This window comes from Moschus berezovskii, chromosome 4 (assembly GCF_049115385.1).
Source record: "Moschus berezovskii isolate FMDL1 chromosome 4, NW_MosBer_1.0, whole genome shotgun sequence".
Classification (NCBI taxonomy): domain Eukaryota; kingdom Metazoa; phylum Chordata; class Mammalia; order Artiodactyla; family Moschidae; genus Moschus; species Moschus berezovskii.
In genome coordinates, this window is record NC_142463.1 from 114,974,844 (window position 1) to 114,999,822 (window position 24,979).

Sequence of the window (24,979 nt, forward strand, 5' to 3'; positions counted from 1 at the left end):
TCTACCTGATTGCAGAGGCCAGGCACATTTCTCCTTGAAGAGGAGGGCACCTTGGAGAACTAGCGGTCACTCAGAGTACAGGTGGGGCAGTGTGGGGGATCTCAGTGTTTCCCTCGCTGCGCTGCCTTCCAGACTGAGTGATGCTGAGGCCAAGCAGATTCTGGCAGCCTCTGGGTCGTTCCTTAGCCATGCCCCACCCCAATTCCTAGCCTGAGCCTTTTCAAACCACCAAGAGGGTGTTCAAAAGTGCTTGCAAGTGTAAGGGAGTGCATTCATCCCCTCCCACAAGAGCACCAAAATCACAGCTAGCTGTTGAACAACCACGGACAGGGGGATGCTGGGGCCCACCAGAAAAGATACCCCACGTCCAAAGACAAAGAAGAAGCTGCAGTGGGGCGGTCGGAGGGGCACGACCACGGAAAAGTCAAATCCCGTACCAGCCTGGTGGGTGGGTGGCCCACAGACCAGAGAGCAGTAACTCCAAAGACGGTCTCCACTGCCCCGAAGGTTCTGAGCCCGCGTCAGGCTTCCCAGCCTGGGGACCGCCAAGGGACTGGGGATCCGCAGGGAGTCTGACCTCGAAGGCCAAAGGAGTTTGATTATAGGACTTGCACGGGACTGGGGGAAACAGAGACTCCAGTCTCGGAGGGCACAAACAAAATCTTGCGTGCGCCAAGACCCAGAGGAGAGGAGCAGTGACCCCACAGGAGACAGAACCAAAAATACCTGCTAGTGTTGGAGGGCCTCCTGTGGAGGCGGGGGTCAGCAGGGTCTCAGGACACTGGCGGCAATTTATGTTTTCCAATTTCTCCATCTATTCTTTTTTTTTTTTAATGTTCTTTCTCAAGCCTTAATCAAATGTAGTAGATATGTACATACATATATGTATATAAGTAATATGTATTATATATATTTTAGAAGACATGAATTTTTGCCTAACACATTAATGACATGTTGATTCCACTTGTTTGATTTAGTATTAATAGAATGCTAGATTTCTCGTTAAAAAATAGATATGCAACAAGTAGCAAAGGTTTACGGTACAGCACAGGGAAGTATATGGAGAATAATTTCATAAATAATATATGTGTTTAAGTATAACTGAATCACTGGTGCCCAGGAGAGGCACCTGAAACATTGTGAGTCAACTATACTTCAGTACAATCTATACATTAAGAAAAACAACAAAGTGCTTGCCATGGCTTATCTGACTACCTTATGCTTTATAGTCAAGAAAATCCATTTGTGTTACGCTCCTTCTAGCAAAGAAGAAATACCAACTCGAGCTTTTAGTTTCTTCCCCACTTCCTGTATTTAGATTATCAAGCGCTAACACAACCCACGTCAGAGGGGGTCACCCACCCACCCCTGGGCCTGTGACCTCGAAGCTCTCCCTGCCATCCTCGCCCCGACTTTGCTCTGAGTGCCCTCTTCCAGGCCAGGCCGGGCCCCATGCTGCTCTGGACGGTCGCGCTTCTCTGCGGTAAGTCACCAAGTGCCAGTAGCCTCTCCTGGGCACCAAAGACTGTCGTTCCTAGGATGCAAAGTTCCTTATTTCACCTTTCCTAGTTCAAGTGGGTTTATGGCTAGAGCTTGAGACCAGTGTGTGCGCACGGGTGTGCCTGAGAGTGACGGAGGAGAGAGTGATGGGGAGGAGGCCATGTGGGGAGCCCCGGGGTTTCCTACCCTATTTTCCCGGGTCCTGGGGAGAGCAACCATTTGATGTGTCAAAGCTAATTTAGGGAGCCAAAAAAATCACATGCTGAAGTCCAATGACATTTTTCACCCTGTGAAATCAAGTTAAAATATCCATCAGGTCTATCTCGAAAGGAAAATAAAATCACAGAAGGAAAGGAGGCTGCTGGGGTGTAGAGCAAAGATCAGGGAAGTGGACAAAAGGCAGTTCCACACGTTTTGCTCAGCAAGCGGAGCTAAATGTGGGGTTGTACAAGGAGATGTATTTTTAAGAAGCCACAGCCTTTTCTTGGAACCGGTCAACAATGACAGGGCTTCTTCCCTGATCAAGAGGTTTATGCCCTGAGTGTCCAAAGCCCTCTTCAAAATGGCCATTCCTATTCTGCCTACTTCCTCTGTCGGGGGAGGTTCTGACTGGGGTCTGACTGGCCCATGGGGACCCATGTTATTGTTACTGTTGCTGTTGTTGAGTACATCGTGTCCAACTCTTTGCAACCCGGTGCACTGTAGCCCACCAGGCTCCTCTGTCCATGCGATTTCCAAGGCAACAATACTGGAGTGGGTTGCCATTTCCTTCTCCAGGTGATCCTCCTGACCCAGGGATCAAACCTGCATCCCTGCACTGGCAGGAAGATTCTTTACCGCTCAGCCACCTAGGAAGCCCACGGGGACCTATATGAAGGCTCAGATCCATTCTTCTGAATCCACAGCTGCCTCCTTGATCCACTGGGGCCAGTCACACATGCCAGAAGGGACCCGGCTCCAGACAGAGGATTGCAGTAGGAGTGGGTTACTCGGCTCCTCTAGATTCAGCACAGTCTCAGCCATTGTCAGATGCCACACTCAAAAGGAATGAGTCTGGGCACGTAGATCACTTCGCTTCACAGTTTCTGAGTTGACTTGCTTTTTGTTTTAAGCTTGGTCCCCGAAGTTTGTTTTCATTGAACCAGAAAAACAAAATGTGTTAGTCAGTCAGTCATGTCTGACTCTGCAACCCAGTGGACTGTAGCCCGCTAGGCTCCTCTGTCCATGAAACTCTCCAGGCAAGAATACTGGAGTGGATAACTATTACCTTCTTCAGGGGCTCTTCCTAACCCAGGGATTAAATCCAGAATCTGCATTGCAGGCAGATTCTTTACTGTCTGAGCCACCAGGGAAGCCCTGAAAAGCAAAAGCATTCCTAAAAGCACTTCCTTCCTGGGTAGAGTTTGTGGGAATTTAGCTTCTGAGAAGAAAATACTGTTCCACTCAAGGCTCTTCCTTCCCCAACATCACCATGTTGCCCTGTGTGTTCCATGAATGGTCGTTTGGACAAGTGAGAAGGTCAGTGCTCGCATTAGGGCAGGGGCAGGATGGCCTCGTGCCTGGATACACTCCAGATGGGAGATTCTTAAGGGCACATCCCTTCCTTGTGAAAGGAATAGAGTCCTTGGACTTGACTAGATAAAAATCTAAGAGCTTCCCGGCATGTAGCCCAGGATCTGGAAGGGGGAAAGCAAAGGAGAAGGGGTGGAGAGTCAGTAACTGGCTGACTAATTGGATGGCATATGGGAAACCCAGGCAGGACTGAGTCACATCTGATGCTCAGGACCCCAGAAAGCCAGCCTGAGATTTGGACCCCCTGGCTGAAAGTGTCAGAACGAAGTTACCGTAAGGGTAAAGCTGCTGTTTCCTCTCAAGTGCTAGTTCCTCTCAGATGTGGCCAGAGAGACAGAGGAGGGAAAAACACTAAATGTGCAGTACATGCATTATCTCATATAACCTTCAGAGTCGTTATAGGGGAGGGTTTAATTTTTATCCTTATGAAGCAGTTGGGGAAACTGAGGTTCAAAAATGTTAAGAAACTTGCCTGGAATTACCCTGCTAACAAGCAAAACAGAGATGCAAACCCAATCCATTCTGTCAAACCCTGTGCTTTCTCTGTTCTATCTCACTACCTCTAGTCTGGATGTAGTTGGATTTTAATCAGGTAAAACTAGAAATTATATTCATTTAAAGTGCCTGGCAGGACATGGTCACACAACAAATGGTACCTGTTGTTAGTATGAGCTATCACAGATTCTAGAGGCTAGAAGCCCTGACACTGAACATGCTGGTACATGGCTGTATCCTGAAGATGTATTTGGGCTTCCCTTAACCTTGATAGAATATTAAAAAACAGAGACGTTACTTTGCCAAAAAAGGTCCGTCTAGTCAAGGCAATGGTTTTTCCCGTGGTCATGTATGGATGTGAGAGTTGGACTGTGAAGAAAGCTGATCGCCGAAGAATCGATGCTTTTGAACTGTGGTGTTGGAGAAGACTCTTGAGAGTCCCTTGGACTGCAAGGAGATCCAACCAGTCCATTCTAAAGAAGATCAGTCCTGGGTATTCATAGGAAGGACTGATGCTAAAGCTGGAACTCCAATACTTTGGCCACCTCATGAGACGAGTTGACTCACTGGAAAAGACTCTGATGCTAGGAAAGGTTGGGGGCGGGAGGAGAAGGGGATGACAGAGAATGAGATGGCTGGATGGCATCACCGACTCTGTGGACATGAGTTTGAGTGAACTCCGGGAGTTGGTGATGGACAGGGAGGCCTGGCGTGCTGTGATTCACGGGGTCACAGAGAGTCAGACATGACTGAGCGACTGAACTGAACTGTGGCCCAGATGGTAATCTGGCTGCAACGCAGAGGACCTGAGTTCAATCCCTGGGTCAGGAGGATCCCCTGGAGAAGGAAATGGCAACCCGTTTCAGTATTCTTGCCTGGAGAATGCTATGGACAGAGGAGCCTGGCAAGACCCAGTCCATGGGGTTGCAAAGAGTAGGACACAACTGAGTGATTAACACACACTAAGATGTGTTTAAGATTTAGGCGATGAACCTTGATCTTCCGCAGAGCTGTGCTTCGGCAGCTTCAGTCCTCGTGCTGGAACCCACCCCCCACACACACAGCATCCGTGACACACAGCCCTCCCGGTGCACGGCTGCCACCCCTTGGCAGAGTAGCATGCTGCAATGCGGTAGAGATTTACTGTGAAGTAGTTCCTCGTGTGGAGCTGAAACCTGCCTCTCTGATCTAACTAGTTCCACTTCCGCCCTATGAGGGCTTCCCAGGTCGTGCTGGTGGTAAAGACCCTGCCTGCCAATGCAGGAGATGTAAGACAGCCAGGAAGACTCCCTATGAAGTAACAAGTCTCTCCTTTCTTTTAAGCTTAGCCCATCAGGTATTCGCTAGCCACTGACTATCCCTGCTGTGTCTCATCTTTCTCAGATAAACGTCTCCCAATTCCTCTAGTAGGAAATGGTTTCTAGGCCCTGCTCGTTGCCCTGGTCTGCTCGGTCCTGCTAAGCTTTGTCAGCGGGCCGGGAGCCGGGCTTTCTCATCCCTCCCAAAGTGGCCCGATGAGTGCAGAGTTCACTGGGGCTGTGGCCTCCGCCACCCAGGACTCCGCAGCTTCACAGCAGCTCTTGGTTCACACCACACTGTCACCGCATCTTCAGCCTGTGCCTGACCGCAGCCCTCGGGTTCTCGTCACAGGAACTGCTGTAAGCAGGTGTCATCCGCTCTGTCCCCAGTTGGTGGCCATTTGATTATCCACAGTGGTTCTACAGTCACAACCCCAAGACCTTGCAGCGCCCTGGAGATCCCTTGTGCCTTGGGAGCTGGGGCACAAGCTCACTTGAAGCATCTGTGCTCACTGGAGCCTCCCTCTTGTTACAGGCATCAGTCACCTCAGCCTTGTTTCTTCATCACTTTGTAGCTGCGAAACTGTTTTCTGGTGGGGAAGGAACAGGAAGGGGCGCATCACTACCCAGTGAGGCCTCAGTCACTCTGAGGTCAGGCCTTCTTTCTGCTTTCAGCTAACGTAGAAACCACCTCCCCATGCGGGAGGTATAATCTGTGTAACTGCTCTGTAAGGGAAAAATGACTTATTGTTACCGAAAGGTACGCATGGGGGGTCTGGCTGCTTGCCACTCAAAAGCCAATAAGCAGGCCAGGTTGGTGGAAAGGACCGTGCTTTATTTCAGGTGCCAGCAACTGTGGGAGAGGGTAGCGGACATCTGTCCAAAGGCTGACTCTCTCTGACAAGCAGCGGGTGACAGCTTTTATAGACAGAGTGGGGGGTGACAGGCTACATGCAGAAACAGCACAGTCATCTCTGACAGTCATCTTCAAACTGGACATCAGTGGTCTAACTGGCATCATCTTGGTTGTTTTAGGCAGGTAATCTTCAGTTTTGGGGTCCATTTGTTCCCATTTCTTTGCGGTCAGTTCTTGAAATTGTGGCAGCTCATGTCCTGGGCACAGTCTGGTCATCACATCGTTAATTTCTCCACCTGGGGTTTTGTATCTATAAGACAACTCACAGGATATGGCTCAGAATATTGTCTATAGCCCTTGAGACAGAACTAGAGGTCCTTGACTCTGCTTAATGACTGCATTATTATTATTTGGTCCCCTTTGACTGCTTTCCTTTGTTTCAGCATTTCTCACTTCTCTGATTAAGCTTATTCTTTGATGAAAGTTTTCCAGAGGCAAATGGCAAACAGAGAACCTGGTGGGGGGAGCGGCAAAGGCCATACGGTCCCGCTCCGTTTCACTGTTATTTCCACTATGCAGACAGAGCCAGGAATTGGAGGCTCTTGAACTTTAAACAACCTGTGCCAGTTCCCACAGAAAGAGATGGACTCATGAAATCAGTCCATATCATCTGGCTCCAAAGCCTGTGTGCTTCCCACTACACCAAGATCACAGCAGGTGCACTTAGATTGGAGGCAGGGGGAGATGAAGGGATGGACTCATAATCTTATACGCCCTGAGAACCTGCGGGGGAGCTGACCTGAGCTGAGTGGGTAGAGAATAGGTCCCAAATCATGTGGACAGCAAGCATGGTAGCCTGTGAATGAACATGCCAGATCTGCTGGAGGGATCTTCACCCACCCCTCCCAAGACCATTCTTGCATTTCTCAGGATTCTGCACAGCACCCAGCAAAGAAAGGTACAAGTAAATGCCTGGGGACCAGCTGGACTGACTGCACTCAGCCCTACATCATTCATTCTTTTGCCTCTTGCCCCAAAGCCCAGAATATGCTCCACTGCTTTATATCCAACTCTGTCCCTCAGTTTAGGGTCTCCCATCCCTTAGGCTGATCACACCTGCCTAACCTCATCTGTCATCATTTGGTGGATTGGCCTCTCTTTCCAGGCCACCTGGGCTTCCCTGGTGGTTCAAATGGTAAAGAATCTGCCTGTCATGCAACAGACCTGAATTTGATCCTTGGGTCGGGAAGATCCCCTAGAGAAGGAAATGGCTACCCATTCCAGTATCCTTATTCTGGAGAATCCCATGGACAGTGGTGCCTGCCTGGCTATAGTCCATGGGTTAACAAAAGGTCAGATATGACTAAGCAGCTAACACTTTCACCTTCCTGCCCACTTACTCTCCTCAAACATTCGTTCATCTAGAAGCATTAGTGCAACGCATACAAGGTGCCACATGGTGTGATAAGCATTAGTACAATGCATACAAGGTGCCACATGGTATGACGCGCTGGCCTCTTGCATCCAAGCTGCCTGCCCATGCCCCACAATCTTTTAATGACTACTTCTCCAGGGAAACCTCACCTCCTTCCTATGATCACGTCCATACAACTATTCTCACCTCCTTCCTAGGTGGACTTCCATATACTCTATTCCCCAGAGCTCTGTGGGCAGATGGGCCACAGGAATTCGGTCCTGCTTTGCTGAGTTTTTCTGTGTGTGTAAACAGGCTCCTCAGGCACAATGGTGCAAGAATCTAGTCCTGTGTCTTCTACTTTTTGTTTCCTGCCCTGCACGAGTGGGGGAAGCATTTGTGCATCTATTTGGTATATGCTTATTGAACACAGACCATGGTCCAGGCACGGGCCCTAGGTGTAGGTAATACGGCAGTGAACTAGACAGGCAGAGGACCTGTTCTCATGGAGCTTAAGTTCTAGACAGAGCGGGGGAGACAGTTGATTCAGTTCAGTTCAGTTCAGTCGCTCAGTCGTGTCCGACTCTCCGCGACCCCATGAATCACAGCACGCCAGGCCTCCCTGTCCATCACCAACTCCCGGAGTACACTCAAACTCATGTCCACAGAGTCGGTGATGCCATCCAGCCATCTCATTCTCCGTCGTCCCCTTCTCCTCCCGCCCCCAACCTTTCCCAGCATCAGAGTCTTTTCCAGTGAGTCAACTCGTCTCATGAGGTGGCCAAAGTATTGGAGTTTCAGCTTTAGCATCAGTCCCTCCAATGAACATCCAGGATTGATCTCCTTTAGAATGGACTGGTTGGATCTCCTTGCAGTATAAGGGACTCTCAAGAGTCTTCTCCAACACCACAGTTCAAAAGCATCGATTCTTCGGCGATCAGCTTTCTTCACAGTCCAACTCTCACATCCATACATGACCACGGGAAAAACCATTGCCTTGACTAGACGGACCTTGGTCGGCAAAGTAATGTCTCTGCTTTTTAATATACTATCAAGGTTGGTCATAACTTTCCTTCCAAGGAGCAAGCGTCTTTTAATTTCATGGCTGCAATCAGCATCTGCAGTGATTTTGGAGCCCAAAAAAACAAAGTCTGACACTGTTTCCACTGTTTTTCCATCTATTTCCCATGAAGTGATGGGACCAGATGCCATGATCTTTGTTTTCTGAATGTTGAGCTTCAAGCCAACCTTTTCACTCTCCTCTTTCACTTTCATCAAGAGGCTTTTGAGTTCCTCTTCACTTTCTGCCATAAGGGTAGTGTCATCTGCATATCTGAGGTTATTGATATTTCTCCCAGCAATCTTGATTCCAGCTTGTGCTTCTTCCAGCCCAGCGTTCCTCATGATGTACTCTGCATATAAGTTAAATAAGCAAGGTGACAATATACAACCTTGACGCACTCCTTTTCCTATTTGGAACCAGTCTGTTGTTCCATGACCGGTTCTAACTGTTGCTTCCTGACCTGCATACAGGTTTCTCAAGAGGCAGGTCAGGTGGTCTGGGATTCCCATCTCTTTCAGAATGTTCCACAGTTTATTGTGATCCACACAGTCAAAGGCTTTGGCATAGTCAATGAAGCAGAAATAGATGATTACAAGTAGGCAATTTAATGGTAAGGTAATTTTAAATGAGGATAAGTGCTCTGATGGTAACACAATAGGGTATTATGATAGTTGTGCTAAGTTGCTTCAGTTGTGTCCAACTCTTTGCGATCGTATGGACTGTAACCTGCCAAGCTCCTCTGTCCATGGGATTCTCCAGGCAAGAATACTGGAGTTGCCATTTCCTCCTCTAGGGGATCGTCCCAACTCAGAGATTGAACCCATGTCTCTTGCATCTCCTGCATTGGCAGGCAGGTTCTTTACCATGAGCACCACCTGGGAAGCCCAGCAAGACCTGCCTAAGGGAGTAATATTTGAACTGAGATTGGGCAAAGAATTCCAGGCAGTAGGTCCACCATAAAAGTTGAGTGGCTGAGTGGCTGGGTAGCTGTTTGGTTAGATAGCTGGGTGGCTGGGTGTTGAGTGGCTGGGTGTGTGAGTGGTTGGGTGGCTTAGATAGTTATGTGCTTAGGGGGCTGGGTGGTTGACTGGTTGAATGAATGTTAGCATCTGTTTATAAGGTGACAGGCCCTCTCCTCGTCAGAAAGTTCTTTCTGCTACTTAACCTATCACTTTTTTTCTCTTGCAGTTCCCTGTGTTGGGAAAATTGGTGAGTCTTGTCCATGTCTCTTTCATCTCCAAGGGTGTCTCTGGGCCAAAACTTAATAGATAGGTAAAATCGGGGCCATTGGGTCGATCCTAAAGGAAATCAACCTTGAATATTCATTGGAAGGACTGATGCTGAAGCTGAAGCTCCAATACTTTGGCCATCTGATGCGAAGAGATGGTAAAGACCCTGATGCTGGGAAAGATTGAGAGCAGGAAGAGAAGGGGATCACAGAAACTGAGATGGTTGGATGGCATCAGAAGCCTGTGAGTAATGATGAGTAATAGACTAGGAAGACCTAAGAAGAGCCCCAGCACATCCTGTCTTCACCTGGTCCACCTGGATCCCTAGGACTCTTCGCCTCACAGAAGAACTAATGATGCTCACAGTGTAGCTGAGTGACAGACCTTACTTCCTTGGCTGCTCTTTCTAGTATCACTGGGTATTGCTAGAAATGAGTCTGGACATGAGTCTGAGCAGACTCCAGGAGATAGTGAAGGACAGGGAAGCCTGGCACACTGCAGGTCTATGCAGTTGCAAAGAGTCGGACACGACTGGGAGACTGAACAACAACACTGGGTCCCCCAGCAACATCTTCAGAGCAGCACCAGCCTAGATCTCTTCCTCAGGAGTCTTCACTAATGCCTAGGAAGAGGAGAAACCCAGGACCTAACTGTCTCATGCTGAGAAGAGTTACAGGGTGACTTCAGGTTCCAGAAGAATGGCTCTAGGCCTCCATCCGGCTGCCTCATAAGTCTCCTCTCGGTGTGGCTCTGGAGCTCCTGCCATCCGCATTCATCAAGGTTTGGGTTTGCTTCCATCCTGCTAATGTTCAAGGAAGCAGGCATCTTTGTCTGTGGATCAGCCTTCTTTCTCCCTTGGCTACCTTTCCTTCCTGCTCATCCTGGCCCACTGACCTCTATGGAGCTTCTGTCAAGTGGGTGAAAACTCTGACCTATGAAATCTTGACCTCTAGGGGCATGTTCTGTGATGCCCGAGAGGAAGATTCCAAACCAATACTTAGTGGTGCTAGAAAAAGCAGCCAAGGAAGCAAGGCCCATTATTCAGCTACACTGTGAGCATCATTAGTTCTTGGGTGAGAATAAGAGTCGGAGGGATCCAGGTGAACTAGGCAAAGGTAGGATGTGCTGTGGCTCTTTTCAGGGCTCCCTATCTGATTACACATCATTACTCTCAAGCTTCTGAGGTTGTCTGGGACCAGAGGTACCTGGTTTGCCAAAGACGGATGTCCCGGGGCCAGGCCAGTCTGGGTTTGCCCTGCAGATGATGCTGGGTCCCCAGGAGGTCTTCTCTTGTCCACATCAGGGCATAAAAGGCACTTTAGAAATGAGGACAGAGGTGGCAGATCCCACACCATGACTGTGGTGGAGACAAACCTCGCTGCTGGGAATGCTGATGGAGGCTGGGCCTGGGGAAGCCTGATGAGCAAAGCAGGCGGGAGTGAGCCCAGGCCATGGCACGTCCAACACCCACCCCTTCAGCTCCTCTTTGGTGGGGAGGGGTACACATACCATCCGAAGTGGACGCTGCAGAAAGAGCTGCGCTGGGGTCACCAGGGGAGAAGAAACCAAACTAGGAGAATGGGGATCCAATCAGGAGGAACAAAGAAGAACAATGGATGGAAGGAACCCAAGTTGCCTCAAGCTTGTCAAGGTGGCAGAGGAAAGTGCCTTGCAAACGCAAACAAGCAGGGGGACTTCCCTGACAGTCCAGGGGTAACACTGCAGAGGGCAAGCGTTCCATCCCTGGTCATGTGGGGGGGGATGGAGGGAAGAAGGGTAGGAGGGAAGGAGGCCAGAGAGAAGGCACAGAGAGGGAAGAGGAGGGAGAGGAGGGCAGAGGACACAGGGAGGAAGGGGTGGAGGAAAGCAGAGCGCAGGCCCTGGTCTGGCATGACGAACTGGGGACAGCGACAGCTGTGAAGGTGCCATCCAGGAGCCTCCATCCCAGGAGTGGGGGGGGGGGGTGGTGTTGGGATTAGGCTGGGGAAGAGGGAGAAAATGGACTGAGGGACCCACAGCTCCAGGGTGACCCTGTTCCTGCATCTTACAGTCTGGCTGAGCCCCCAAGCCCAGCCATACCTCGTGTTTGAGGGGGATATACTGATTCTGCAATGCCGGGGAAGGAAGAATGCAGCGCTGTCCCAGGTGACATTCTACAGAGATGGAAAATTCCTCCATTTCTCTAAGTACAACCAGCCTCTCTTCCTGGGGACAGCAACAGCTAACAGCAGTGGCCAGTATAACTGCACTGGGCAAGTGAAATATACCCGAAACATGGACTCATGGGATTCAGGGACTGTCACGGTTCAAGTCCAAGGTGAGTCACCACCTCGGGGGTGGGCCGGTTAGGGTGCTGCTTGGGGGCCTGGCCTTAGAGAACACAGGGCTCGGGGCCGCACCCCTCTCTCTGGCTGCCCCTGCTGCTGGGTCAGTCAGCAGGGCCCTAAGATGCCCGAGATGCTGTCCACATACCCTCCCCGACCATGGGACATGTCTGGAGTCAGGGAAGGTGGTGGAAGATGCCCTGGGCGGGCAGGGCGGGAAGCAACCCTGACGCTCACCGCCCCCTTGAGACCCTGAGCCAGACTCTTCCCCTCTGGGGGCTAGGTGACCGCTAAGGCCCCTCCGGGTCTGGCTTTCTGGGACCCCAAAGGGGCTTGGGAGCATGGGCGTTGTTTCAGGGTTTGTGGGTGGGATGAGCAGTGAGGTGCTAGGAGACCGTGCTGCTGTTTCCCGTGGGGCCAGGAGTGGGCCGAAGCTCAGACCTCAGCCTCCCTGGGCCTCACCGTCTGGACTCCCATCCTGAGCCCCCGGCTGCCTCTCCCCAGAGCGGTTCCTGCCTCCCATGCTGACAGCCCTCCCCTCTCCCGAGCTCCGCGAGGGGAGCCCTGTGACCCTGAGATGCCAGACGAAGCTGCACAGTCAGAAGTCAGCCTGGCGGCTGCTCTTTTCCTTCCACAAGGAGGGCCGCACCCTGCAGAACAGGAGCCCCCGCCCAGAACTCCGCATCCCAGCAGCCAAGCAGGGAGACTCCGGGCCTTACTGGTGCAAGGCATCCCCTAAGGGTGGCGGGGTCCAGAAACGGAGCCCTCAGCTGGAGCTCAGGGTGTGGGGTAAGTGGGGCAGGGGAGACGCTGCTTAGACGCCTGGGCAGTGGGCAGTGGGGCCCCTGATTGTGTGGGGAGGGGCTCCTAAGGGAGGACCCTGGGTAGTCCACTGACCTCCCAACTGTGTGCTCCCCAGCTCCTGTGTCCCGTCCTCTGCTCACCCTGAGACCCACCAGCCTAGTTGTGGGGGACGAGGTGGAGCTCCTCTGTGAGGTCCAGAGGGGCTCCCCTCCGATCCTGTACTCTTTCCACCTCAATGGGGACATCCTACGGAACCACGTGGCTCCCCATGGGGGACCCGCCTCCTGCCTCTTCCGGGTGATGTCAGAGCAGGATGCTGGGAACTACTCCTGCGAGGCTGGGAACCGCGTCTCCAGAGAGACAAGTGAGCCCGAGGCACTCTCTGTGGATGGTAGGTCTTTATCCCCAGCTGGGTTCTGAGCCCTAGACCTCACTGTTCTGTGTTCCTCCTGCCGTGCCAGGCTTAATGCTGGGTACAGAGCAGGCACTGCGTGACTGACTGAGCATGGACCCTGCTGGGAACATCCACACTGAACCTGGTGGGGAAATAGTGAAGCCCACGGACAGGGAGGGGCCACACGGTCAGCCATGGGGGAGGGGCCACGCGGTCAGCCATGGGGGAGGGGTCACGCGGTCAGCCATGGGGGAGGGGCCACGCGGTCAGCCATGGGGGAGGGGTCACGCGGTCAGCCATGGGGGAGAGGCCACGCGGTCAGCCATGGGGGAGGGGTCACGCGGTCAGCCATGGGGGAGGGGCCACGCGGTCAGCCATGGGGGGAGGGGTCACGCGGTCAGCCATGGGGGAGGGGCCACGCGGTCAGCCATGGGGGAGGGGCCACGCGGTCAGCCATGGGGGAGGGGTCACGCGGTCAGCCATGGGGGAGGGGCCACGCGGTCAGCCATGTGGGAGGGGCCACGCGGTCAGCCATGCGGGAGGGGCCACATGGTCAGCCCCGGGGGCGGGGCCACATGGTCAGCCATGGAGGAGGGGTCATGTGGTCAGCCATGGGGGAGGGGTCACGTGGTCAGCCCCGGGGGCAGGGCCACGTGGTCAGCCATGGGGGAGGGGCCACGCGGTCAGCCATGGGGGAGGGGTCATATGGTCAGCCATGGGGGGAGGGGCCACGTGGTCAGCCACGGGGGAGGGGCCACATGGTCAACCATGGGATGCCCATCCACGTTGACATCCTTTGGTTCTTCCCCCGTTCCCATTGGCCAGGCTTCTTCAGGCCAGGCGTTTGCCACTAATGCCAGCCACTCTGACTCTCCTGCGCTTGTCTGGGGTGCATTTGTGAATTTCATCCTCAATGCTCATGGTCACCTCTGCTCACCCCCCAGATCCTCAGGTCTTATCTGCCCCCACCAGTAGCAACTGGTTGGTTCCTTGGCTGCCTGCAAGCCTACTTGCCATGATGGTCATTGCTGCTGCACTTCTCGGGTATTTCAGACCCTGGAGGAAAAACGGTTAGTAACTCTTTTTGGCCTTCTTAGTTACTGGATCCCGATTCCAGGCACAGTCCAGCCATTGGAAAGTTGAGTCTGATGGAACCAATTGCTTACTTCTGGGTACTGGGCAGGGAGAGGGACTTTCCTTCACATGTCACACAAAGGGGCCCACGGAGGGACAGTTACAGCTTCCAGAACTCACACACACCCAGGAGTGTGTTGGTGCAATCACACAAACACACTGCTGCACGCTCAGGCATGAATAAGGCACAAACAGAGGAATTCTTACAAGCCAAACGAGATGTAGACCGGTGTCCTTCACATTTGAAAGACCGTCTGTGCCTGTGAATGTGACAAACCCAAGGCCTCCAACTCTCTCCTTGAAGTCAGGGGAGCTCTGGTCTGCTTAGCAGGGGAGAAAGAGGACGTGAGAACTCCAGTGCACGTGTGTGCTCACGCACACACACTTCTGTGCTGTCCTGGGCTCTGGGTGAGTGTCCATGTATGTCAACTCAACAGGAAGGAAGTGTGGTGGAGAGGACTGGGGAGTGACTGGTCCCAGCACTGCTATTTACTAATTCGGTGACCTTGGGCCAGTTCCCTCGAAGGTTCACTAAATGTCTCCCTCTAGGGATGTTGTAAGGTCTGAGATAATGAGGTAACATCTATCTCATACCTAATGGATCAGCCTGGCATTGAGTGGGAGCTCAGTACGTTCTCATTCTAGTTTGAGCACATCACCTGCAGGTTCCCAGGCTGCCTTGGCTCCTGCTATCCTCTCTCCAATTCCTCCGATCAGAGTCTTTGAAAATAAAAAGTTTAGTTAAGTTTCAGGTGAGATGTGAAACTATTCCATAAGATACTGTCTACCACATGCCAGCCTCCAACTTACATTTCAACAAGGCTCGTTTCTCTTAACAGCATGGAAAGACTGAAATATGTTCTCTTGAAATAAATCCATCACGTGCTTTTGTGGAACAACAACAACAACAAAAATCAGATGAGACTAATGCTATAGGCAGAGGACTCTATAGGGAGAAAGAGGCTGCCCTGATAGCTCAGTTCATAAAGAATCCGCCAGCAATGCAGGAGACCCCGGTTCAATTCCTGGGTCAGGAAGATCCCCTGGAGAAGGGATAGACTACCCACCCCAGTATTCTAGGGCTTCTCTAGTGGCTCAGCTGGTAACGAATCCACCTGCAGTGAGGGAGATCTGGGTTTAAGATCCCCTGGAGAAGGGGAAGGCTACCCACACCAGTATTCTGGCCTGGAGAATTCCACGGACAGTATAGTCCATGAGGTTGCAAAGAGTGGGACACGACTGAGCAACTTTCCCTTCCTATAGGGAGAAAGAAGTGAAAATAATTAGATAAATGGGATTTCTAGGTAATCTAAGGGTTTTGAAATTCAAGACTCTTCTCCTCTTCCTGTCTTGGTCATGATAATTAAGCAGGAATGTTGGCTTTCAAAGCAATCACCTTGGGTGGCTCCAAGTTATTCCAATTTTAACCTTGGTTTGCCTGAAGCCATGTTGAAGGGAATGGTTCCCAGTGCCAAAGCTATTTGGTGCCAGTTTATTCCTAGGGCACCTACAGCGGTTCAAATCAATCTATTTCTTCCTCCCCCAGGGACAAATTTTGCCAAGGGTGAAAGTAATTGGTGTCATAGACCTTCAGCTACATTTGCTTATTCAAGTATGTGGACCCCTCCGTTAAGGAATCTGTGATGAGTTTTCTGGGAGCTAAGCCAGTCTGCTGTTTCAGGAAGACCACCCCATCCTGCAGTTCCAAGTATTCCTCCCTGACCACAGCCGGGGTACCTGAGCTTAGTCAGCCTCCAGCTTCCTCTCCCCTTCTTAATTTAGCAGACTTTGTCCACCCAACTCCTCATCTCTGCTTTCCTTTAGTCTTGAGTCTAGAGTCCATGTAGTCAGGCCAGGGGGTACCAGGGGGTTTCCCTGGTAGCTCAGCTGGTAAAGAATCCACCTGCAATGCAGGAGACTCCAGTTCGATTCCTGGGTCAGGAACATCCCTGAAGCAGGGATAGCCTACCCACTCCAGTATTCACGGGCTTCCCTGGTGGCTCAGATGATAAAGAATCCGCCTGCAATGTGGGAGACCTGGGTTGGAGACCTTTGACTCCTGGGTTGGGAAGATGCCCTGGAGGAGGTATGGCAACTCACTCCGTATTCTTGCCTGGAGAAGCCCAATGGACAGAGGAGGCTGGCGGGCCACAGTCCATGGGGTTGCAAAGGGTTGGACACAACTGAGCGACTAAGGACAGTGGCGTAGGAGAGAGACAGAGGCAGGCCCAGGGTCAGATGGGGAGGCAGCAGGAGCAGGGACCATGAACTGATGACCTGTGAGTTCCACTCTCCCTGCACCTGCGTAAAACCTCCTTCCCTGGCCTGGCCTCAGTAACATGGCTGTTCCTACCCACTCAGCTCTGGGTCAAAGCATTAAAGGCAAAGCAACACATCACAGACTTCTCCCTCCCAGCCCCAAACAAGATGGTGGAGGAGCAGTCACTGGTGAAAGATCTTCGAGAAGATGCCTTTCACGCGGGACAAAGGGACATCCCTCTTCATGTGGAGACTCTGCCTCCCCACGCATTCCCACCCCCTGCTCCGCCCCCACTGTCACCTGTGAGCATCTGGACTCCATTTCATAAGAAACTTGCCTCTCATGAAAATAAGACTCCCGGTGGAGGTCTTACCATTTCAGAATCTCAGGGGCACAAAGCCTTCTTTATGTCACTCAGAAAACCAGCTTCAGGCTAAATTCCACAGTTACCCAAGAAACACTGTCCAATAACTTTTATCTCCATGCTCAATTTTCCAAGACCCTTAATCCTTTCCAGACAGCATATCCATTCCTCGAGAAATGAAAACATCCCATAGACTGTATCTCTGAAGGCGATCTACGAGCGTTTTGGCCAGTGATGGAATCACTGAGCCTAGGATGTGGTCACACAGGAGGTCTGCTTCAGAGTAGCACTGACATGAGCGTGCAAGTTCTGGCTGCTTTGTTAAGTGTTCATTTTACTTCCTGTTGTCACGCCTCCCATAAAACACAGTTCCATCAAATTCACAGAGCTCTTTGGGAATGAAAACTCAGAATCACAGCCTTGACAGACGAGCATCAGGGAATGCTTAATAATCAGGGGCTTCTCTGAGTCTCCACAAATGCCCTCTTCATTTTACAGAAGGAGCCATGTCCAAAGGCACTACCTGATGACTCTGATGCTTTCTTGCTATTAGAGCTGATGAGTATTTCTTGGACATCGGGCATGAACTGGGTGTTCTCAGATTTACCTGTGACCCAATTCCCATCCCAGAACGTAATTTTTAAAGTTCTGGAAATGCCTGCTATCACAGAGGCGGCAGGCTAATGGAGAAAATGGATACACACTGGATTAAGATTCTGTCTCTACCAGCTTTCTGTGTGACTTGGAAGAAGTCACCTCTCCCAATCAGTCACCTCATTTTAAAAAATGGAAATCATAGTATTAACCTTTGCAATGTGGTTGTGAAGAATGTCAGACACCAAAGAATTAGAAAGGGGGCCTTTTTGACATCCAGCTCTGTGCTGGACCCTGGGTGAGGAGCTTTGCTGTTAAGTGGATGCTGTATTTGAATTCCCTGGTCCTGGTGTGTTTCTGGCACATGGTGTGTTGTCAAAGTTATTAGCTTTCCTCCTTCTGAAAAGCGGCCTGACTGGTGGATCTGCGCTGTTTCCACGCAAGGGTGTAATCCATCTTTTCTGACCCTGCTTCCTCCAGTTTGTGATTCCTATGCAGCCATCCTATCCGCTAGGGTATTTTTTTTCAAAAGAAACATCCCATAAAAATTAACCAGGTCCAGACCTGTTGGTTAACAATCATCAACAAACCATTCTCAGACCTCCAGCAACCCACTGTTGTGTTAGTCGCTCAGTTGCGTCTGTTTCTTTGCGACCCTCTGGACTGTAGCCCGCCAGGCTCCTCTGTCCATGGGGTTCTCCAGGCAAGAATACTGGAGTAGGTTGCTGTGCCCTGGGATCAAACCCGGCTGGGATCAAACCCGGCTCTCCTGCATTGCAGGCAGATTCTTTACCATCTGAGCCACTAGGGAAGCCTAGCAACCTCCACTGACATTTTTTTAAATTTAATTGTTAAATATTTGACACAATTTTTAAAGGTCATTTTATACAATTTGTAAAGGTAAACTGACTGTCTAACTCTCAGCCTCTCTGCACCCTCTGCCTAGTCTGCTCTCTGAGGGTGCTCAGTGAATCATACCTTTGCATCTCCTAGGGCCCCTTCCACCCTGGAATTTACCCTCAGCCCCAGGTGGAGAGCAGCACCCACTGTATGTCAATGGTAAGGACTTGTATCAGGACCAACGTCTGTCCATAAAGGCAAAGAAGGGCCTCTCCAGGGGAGTCAGGAGAAAGAAGGCCTCATGAGCGTCAGTCTCAGGAATCAGTCATTTGGAGAAAAAAGCAGAAGGCTTCCGGGGAGAGCTTGAGGAGCAAGGGCATGGAGCTGGTGGTGGGAGAGGGAAGCAGGAAGGGATCCCAGCCCCCAGGGGGGAGGTTTAGACCAATGGTTAGCAGATTATGTCACGTGAGCCAAATCTGGTCCACCAAGTATTTTTGCATGGAATATTGTGTATGTACTGTGTATGGTTGCTTTCACACCATAAAGCTGGGGTTTGCAAAAACTAAAATATTCACTACCTTTCTTAACAAAAAAATCAAAGCCACCTCTAGTTGCCAACCTCGAGTTTAAACAATATCAGGGCTGGGGAAACTGCTAGAACCTGCGTCAAGGGGCACAGTCCTCCAACCAAGATGGATATCTCACATTAATAACCACTTCCCACTGCCAGTTATCAGCATAACAGGCCCTGACTGGCTTCCTTCCATAAGCGTCCTCAGAACACTTAGGTCTGGAGGTGGGAGAGCAGGTGGGTCCCAGTTAAGCCACGTTCCTTCTTTCAGTTCATCGCCAGAATGAAAACAGTGACGGAGTTATCTACTCTGAGATTCATATGATCCCAAGGGAGCACGAAGGTACGTGATCTCTGGCCAACCTTGGCCTCTTTGTTAATGTAAAGGGGAAGTTTGGGGCCTCGGGTGAGGTATCACTGCCACCATCCTCACCCTGACCACCATCATCATAAATACCAGCACTTTCACCACCACCACCACCACCACCATCTCCTCCTTCACGACTTCACAACCAGCATCACCACAAACGCAGATATGTCAAAAGTTCAGTTCAGTTCAGTTGCTCAGTTGTGTCCGACTGTTTGCAACCCCATGGACTGCAGCACACCAGGCTGCCCTGTCCATCACCAACTCCTGGAGCTTGTTCAAACTCATGTCCATCAAGTCACTGATGCCATCTCATCCTCTGTCGTCCCCTTCTCCTCCTGCCTTCAATCTTTCCCAGAATCAGGGTCTTTTCAAAGGAGTCAGTTCTTCGCATCAGATGGCAAAGTATTGGAGCTTCAGCTTCAGCATCAGTCCTTCCAATGAATATTCAGGACTGATTTCCTTTAGGATTGACTGGTTTGATCTCCTGGCAGTCCAAGAGACTCTCAAGAGTCTTCTGCAACACCACAGTTCAAAAGCATCACTTCTTTGGTGCTCAGCTTTCTTTATGGTCCAACTCTCACATCCATACACGACTACTGAAAAAAACATAGCTTTGACTAGATGGACCTTTGTTGGCAAAGTAATGTCTCCACTTTTTAACATGCTATCTAAGTTTCCCATAGCTTTTCTTCCAAGGAGCAAGTATCATTTAATTTCATGGCTGAAGTCACCATGTGCAGTGATTTTGGAACCCAAGAAATAAAGTCTGTCACTCTTTCATTTCCCCGTCTATTTGCCATGAAGTGATGGGACCAGATGCCATATTCTTAGTTCTTTGAATGTTGAGCTTTAAGCCAACTTTTTCACTCTCCTCTTTCACTTTCATCAAGAGATTCTTTAGTTCTTCTTTGCTTTCTGCCATAAGAGTGGTGTCATCCACATATCTGAGGTTATTGATATTTCTCCCAGCAATCTTCATTCCAGCTTGAGTTTCATCCAGCCCAGCATTTCACATAATGTATTCTGCATATAAGTTAAAAAGGAAGGTGACAATATACAGCCTTGACGTACTCATTTCCCAATTTGGAAGCAGTCCGTTGTTCCATGTCCAGTTCTAACCACTGCTTCTTGACCTGCATACAGACTTCTCAGGAGGCAGGTCAGGTGATCTGATATTCCCATCTCTTTGAGAATTTTCCACAGTTTGTTGTGATCCACACAGTCAGAGGCTTTGGCATAGTCAATAAAGCAGAAATAGATGTTTTTCTGGAACTTTCTTGCTTTTTCCATGATCCAGTGGATGTTGGCAATTTGATCTCTGCTTCCTGTGCCTTTTCTAAATCCAGCTTGAACATCTGGAAGTTCTTGGTTCATGAACTGTTGAAGCATTTTGAGCATTGGAGAATTTTGAGCATTACTTTGCTAGCATGTGAGATGAGTGCAACTGTGAGGTAGTTTGAACATTCTTTGGCATTGCCTTTCTTTGGGATTAGAATGAAAATTGCCTTTTCCAGTCCTGTGTCCACTGCTGAGTTTTCCAAATTTGCTGGCATATTGAGTGCAGCACTTTCACAGCCTCATCTTTTAGGACTTGAAATAGCTCAGCTGGATTTCATCACCTCCACTAACTTTGTTCATAGTGATGTTTCCTAAGGCCCACTTGACTTGAGACTCCAGGATGTCTGGCTCTAGATGAGTGGTCACACCGTTGTGGTTATCTGGGTCATTAAGATCTTTTTTGTATAGTTCTTCGGTGTATTCTTGCCACCTTTTCTTAATATCTTCTATTTCTGCTAGGTCCATACTGTTTCTGTACTTTATTGAGCCCATCTTTGCATGAAATGTTCCCTTGGTATCTCTAGTTTTCTTGAAGAGATCTCTAGTCTTTCCCATTCTATTGTTTTCCTCTATTTCTTTGCAGTGATGACTGAGGAAGGCTCTCTTATCTCTCCTTACTCTTCTTTGGAACTCTGCATTCAAATGGGTATATCTTTCCTTTTCTCCTTTACCTTTAGCTTCTCTTCTTTTCTCAGCTCTTTGTAAAGCCTCCTCAGACAACCTTTTTGCATTTCTTTTTCTTGGGGATCATCTTGATCACTGCCTCCTGTACAATGTCATGAACCTCTGTCCATAGTTCTTCAGGCACTCTATCAGATCTCACCATCATAAACATCATTTCCACCACACCTTCACTGTGACCATCCCAACTAGGGAAGTGGTTTTTGTTTGTTTGTTTGGTTTGCCCCTTTCTGAGCATTGTGAAAGAACAAAGGAAAAAGAATGATAGCTTGTCTCTGCCCCCAAGTATAAGTCTAAACAGGACAGTCCCAGCTCTAAGATGGAGCCAAAAAGACCATGAACCCCAGCCAAGGATACGACAGTGAGGATGGCAGAATGGGGAAGACTAATCTGTGGTGTTGGAGAAGACTCTTGAGAGTCCCTTGGACTGCAAGGAGATCCAACCAGTCCATTCTAAAGGAGATCAGTCCTGGCTGTTCATTGGAAGGACTGATGCTAAAGCTGAAACTCCAATGCTTTGTCCACCTCATGCGACAAGTTGACTCACTGGAAAAGACTCTGATGCTGGGAGGGATTGGGGGCGTGAGGAGACGGGATCGACAGAGAATGAGATGGCTGGATGGCATCACCGACTCTGTGGACATGAGTCTGAGTGAACTCCGGGAGTTGGTGATGGACAGGGAGGTCTGGCGTGCTGTGATTCATGGGGTCGCGGAGAGTCGGACACGACTGAGCGACTGAACTAAACTGAACTGAATCCTCTCTCAGACAAACAGGCAACATGGAATTGTGGGGAAAGTGTGGGTTTCTGAGTCAGTCAGAATTGAGTTCAGAACCTGACTCTGTGTTCTGTGTGACTGCGAGAAAGTTATATAAGCTCTCCGAGCCTAATCTATAACGTGTAGATAATGCCTGCATGTGTGCATGCTAAGTCGCTTCAGTCATGCCCAGTTCTTTGAGATCCTATGAACTGAAGCCCACTAGACTCCTCTGTCCATGGAATTCTCCAGGCAAGAATATTGGAGGGGGTTGCTGTGCCCTCCTCCAGGAGATCTTCCCCACCTAGGGATCAAACCTGAGTCTCCTATGGCTCCTGCATTGCAGGCAGATTCTTAACTGCTACACCACCAGGGAAGCCCAGATAATGGCTACTTTGTAAAGTTATTATGAATGACTAGGAACAGAACGTGGGTTGTGGAAACCATAAAGATTGTCTGGTATGCAATAGGTGTTCAAAAACGGGGAGCCTTCTTTTATGTCTCAGCTGTACAGAGATTTCAGTTCCTGGTCTATAAAAGGGGTTTGAATCAGCCTAGGGGCTCTGCTCCCCCACCGCCACATTTCCCCCACATGAGGGAAAGTGGACAGCCAAGGAGTCTCTTGGACACAGGGCTCTTCCCTCAGGACCTGATCAGTTGTGCCCGTAACATGGCCAGGCGGACGGGAAGCCCACGTGGGCACAGTTGCTTCCCATGAAGAGTCACAGTGAGGATGTAACCATAAGGAAAGAAAGAAAGAAGCCAACCCCAGACTATGTGGTTTTCACGAGCAAAATAAGGGAAGTGAGGAAATGGGGTCCTTGGATCCTTGCAGACAACAAAGATGAAGGCAGGGGTGGGGGTGGGGTCGGTCTGTTTCTCACTCAAGCTCTGAACAGGCTTTACCTGATGGTGGGTACAGGGATCTGAAAGCCAAAGGAAAGAGAGTCCTTATGTTCCAAGATGCTGGAATTTTTGTCAGTGGGCGAATGCGTCACATTCTCTAAGATTCAATATTCTTATTCTTGCCTGGAGAACCCCGTGGACAGAGGAGCCTAGAAGGACACGGTTCATAGGGTCGCAAAGAGTCAGATATGACCGAAGCGATTCAGCACAGACCACTTCTTATGGAAGTGACTGGGGAGTTACTCACCTCGCTGAGCCTCGGTTTTTCTCATCTCCATGTGAGAAGGGATCAATACCCCCTGCTAGACAGGACTGATGTGAGATTAGACATGTAGAATTAGACCTCTGCTTGTTAGATGCTAGATAGACTAGATATACAATTCTCACACCAAAAGGTTGCCCCATGCACAACAGATGTCTAAGGGAGGAGTTATTCTAGAAGTACCTTGGAGACCTTCGTCCCCCCTGCTTCTCACTGGAATCCTACGAGGCAGTCCCTGTCATCACCACCACCTTCTCCTGGTTGAGCAGCTGAGGCTCAGAGGCCAAGTCAGTGGCCTCAGGTTGCACAGCTGGGGTCTCCAGACTCCACCTGCTTTCAGACTGAGGGCGAGAGGCCCCGAGAAGTAACGGGGGAGCAGCCCAGACCCTGCCAGGCCGTGTTCTCTAGAGGAAGGTGCCAGCGAGGAGGTAGGAAGGGGACACCCGGTGAGCCCAGTGCCCTAACCTGAATGCTGCTCTTCCCCCACAGCCAGGCCTGCCCAGCCCGCCCAGCAGGAAAAGGTGAGATGGAACTCCGGCTCTTCCCTCCTCCTCTGTGTGACATCGGCTTCCTTACCCTGACCCCACCCTCCCACAGGACATTTCTGTCGTCTATGCTGAGGTGAGGCACCCGCAGCTGAGCGAGGATCCAGACAAGGGGCTGGATAGAAGAAGCAGGACCCACTGAGATCCTACCAGTGACTACAAGGAGGCCCTCTGATGGCAACAGCATCCCCCACCCCCAACACACACCCCTGCAGCCCCCAGTGCTCCCCAGGAGGGAACCCCAGCCTCTTCTGTGTCTTCCAGTTCCCCAGCCTAGCAGCAGGTACCCCCGTTTGTGGAGCACAGGAGAAAACGCCTGTGATCCCTCCGTATTCAAAAAGATACAGGGTGGTAGACCTATTTGTTAATAAACGTGTATCAGTTCGTTTCGTATTGTCCATCAGTAGCGATCATTTGGGCTGCATGATTATTTGGTCTGGTTTATTCAAGAATAGACTCCATGTGAACCAGCCTGGTAATGAGGGTTTGGGAGGGCGAGGAAGAGGAAGGACCCGGGGAGGGAAAAGAAGGGGAGTCTCAGTGCAGTCCACAACCAGAGTGTTCAGTGAAGGTTGTTGTTGTTCAGTCGCTAAGTATGTCCGACTCTTTCTGACCCCATGAACTGCAGCATGCCAGGCCTCCCTGCCCCTCACTATCTCCTGAAGTTTGCCCAAGTTCACGTCCATCGAGTTGGTGTCAATGAACAAAGTGAACGTGTTAGTTATCCAGTCGTGTCCGACCTGCAACCCCATGAACTGCAGCCCACCAGGCTCCTCTGTCCATGGAATTACTCCGGGCAAGAATACTGCAGTGGATTGCCATTTCCTTCTCCAGAGGATCTTCCGGACACAAGGGTGGAACCCAGGTCTCCTGCATTGCAGGCAAGTTCTTTATTATCTGAGTCACAAAGGAAGCAGGGTCAATGAAGGTTCAGTTCAGTTCAGTCGCTCAGTCGTGTCTGACTCTTTGCGACCTCATGAATCACAGCACGCCAGGCCTCCCTGTTCATCACCAACTCCCGGAGTTCACTCAAACTCATGTCCATCGAGTCGGTGATGCCAACCAACCATCTCATTCTCTGTTGTCCCCTTCTCTTCCCGCCCCCAATCTTTCCCAGCATCAGAGTCTTTTCCAGTGAGTCAACTCTTCTCATGAGGTGGCCAAAGTATTGGAGTTTCAGCTTTAGCATCAGTCCTTCCAATGAACACCCAGGATTGATCTCCTTCGGAATGGACTGGTTGGATCTCCCTGCAGTCCAAGGGACTCTCAAGAGTCTTCTCCAGCACCACAATTCAAAAGCATAAATTCTTCGGCAATCAGCTTTCTTCACAGTCCAACTCTCACATCCATACATGACCACTGGAAAAACCATAGCCTTGACTAGACAGACTTTGGTTTTTAATGTCT

At 50.3% G+C, this 24,979-nt stretch overlaps 1 protein-coding gene across 3 annotated transcripts; it reads left to right on the top strand.

The window, feature by feature from the left end:
• The first annotated feature begins 1,345 nt into the window (after positions 1-1,345).
• FCRL6 (Fc receptor like 6) lies at positions 1,346-23,958 on the top strand. 3 transcript variants are annotated; one of them, XM_088834966.1, is made up of 10 exons: positions 1,346-1,483; positions 9,387-9,407; positions 11,643-11,744; positions 12,256-12,540; positions 12,671-12,946; positions 13,894-14,019; positions 18,295-18,360; positions 18,984-19,055; positions 23,517-23,548; positions 23,625-23,958. In XM_088834966.1, exons 1-10 carry the CDS (start codon positions 1,453-1,455, stop codon positions 23,712-23,714), a joined length of 1,101 nt encoding a protein of 366 aa, XP_088691092.1. In that variant the 5' UTR covers positions 1,346-1,452; the 3' UTR covers positions 23,715-23,958. The 3 variants fall into 3 exon arrangements, with proteins under 3 accessions (XP_088691092.1, XP_055259107.2, XP_088691091.1); XM_055403132.2 differs by having other exon boundaries at positions 1,350-1,483; positions 11,478-11,744; XM_088834965.1 differs by lacking the exons at positions 18,295-18,360; positions 18,984-19,055 and having other exon boundaries at positions 1,350-1,483; positions 11,478-11,744.
• Positions 23,959-24,979: the final 1,021 nt, after the last annotated feature.

Bases quoted from the DNA above. Each gene is read 5' to 3' on its own strand.
- FCRL6 (XM_055403132.2), top strand. From the start codon at position 1,453: ATGCTGCTCTGGACGGTCGCGCTTCTCTGCG. The intron at 19,056-23,516 runs GTACGTGATCTC...CTTCCCCCACAG, and splicing joins GATCCCAAGGGAGCACGAAG to CCAGGCCTGCCCAGCCCGCC. The intron at 23,549-23,624 runs GTGAGATGGAAC...ACCCTCCCACAG, and splicing joins AGCCCGCCCAGCAGGAAAAG to GACATTTCTGTCGTCTATGC.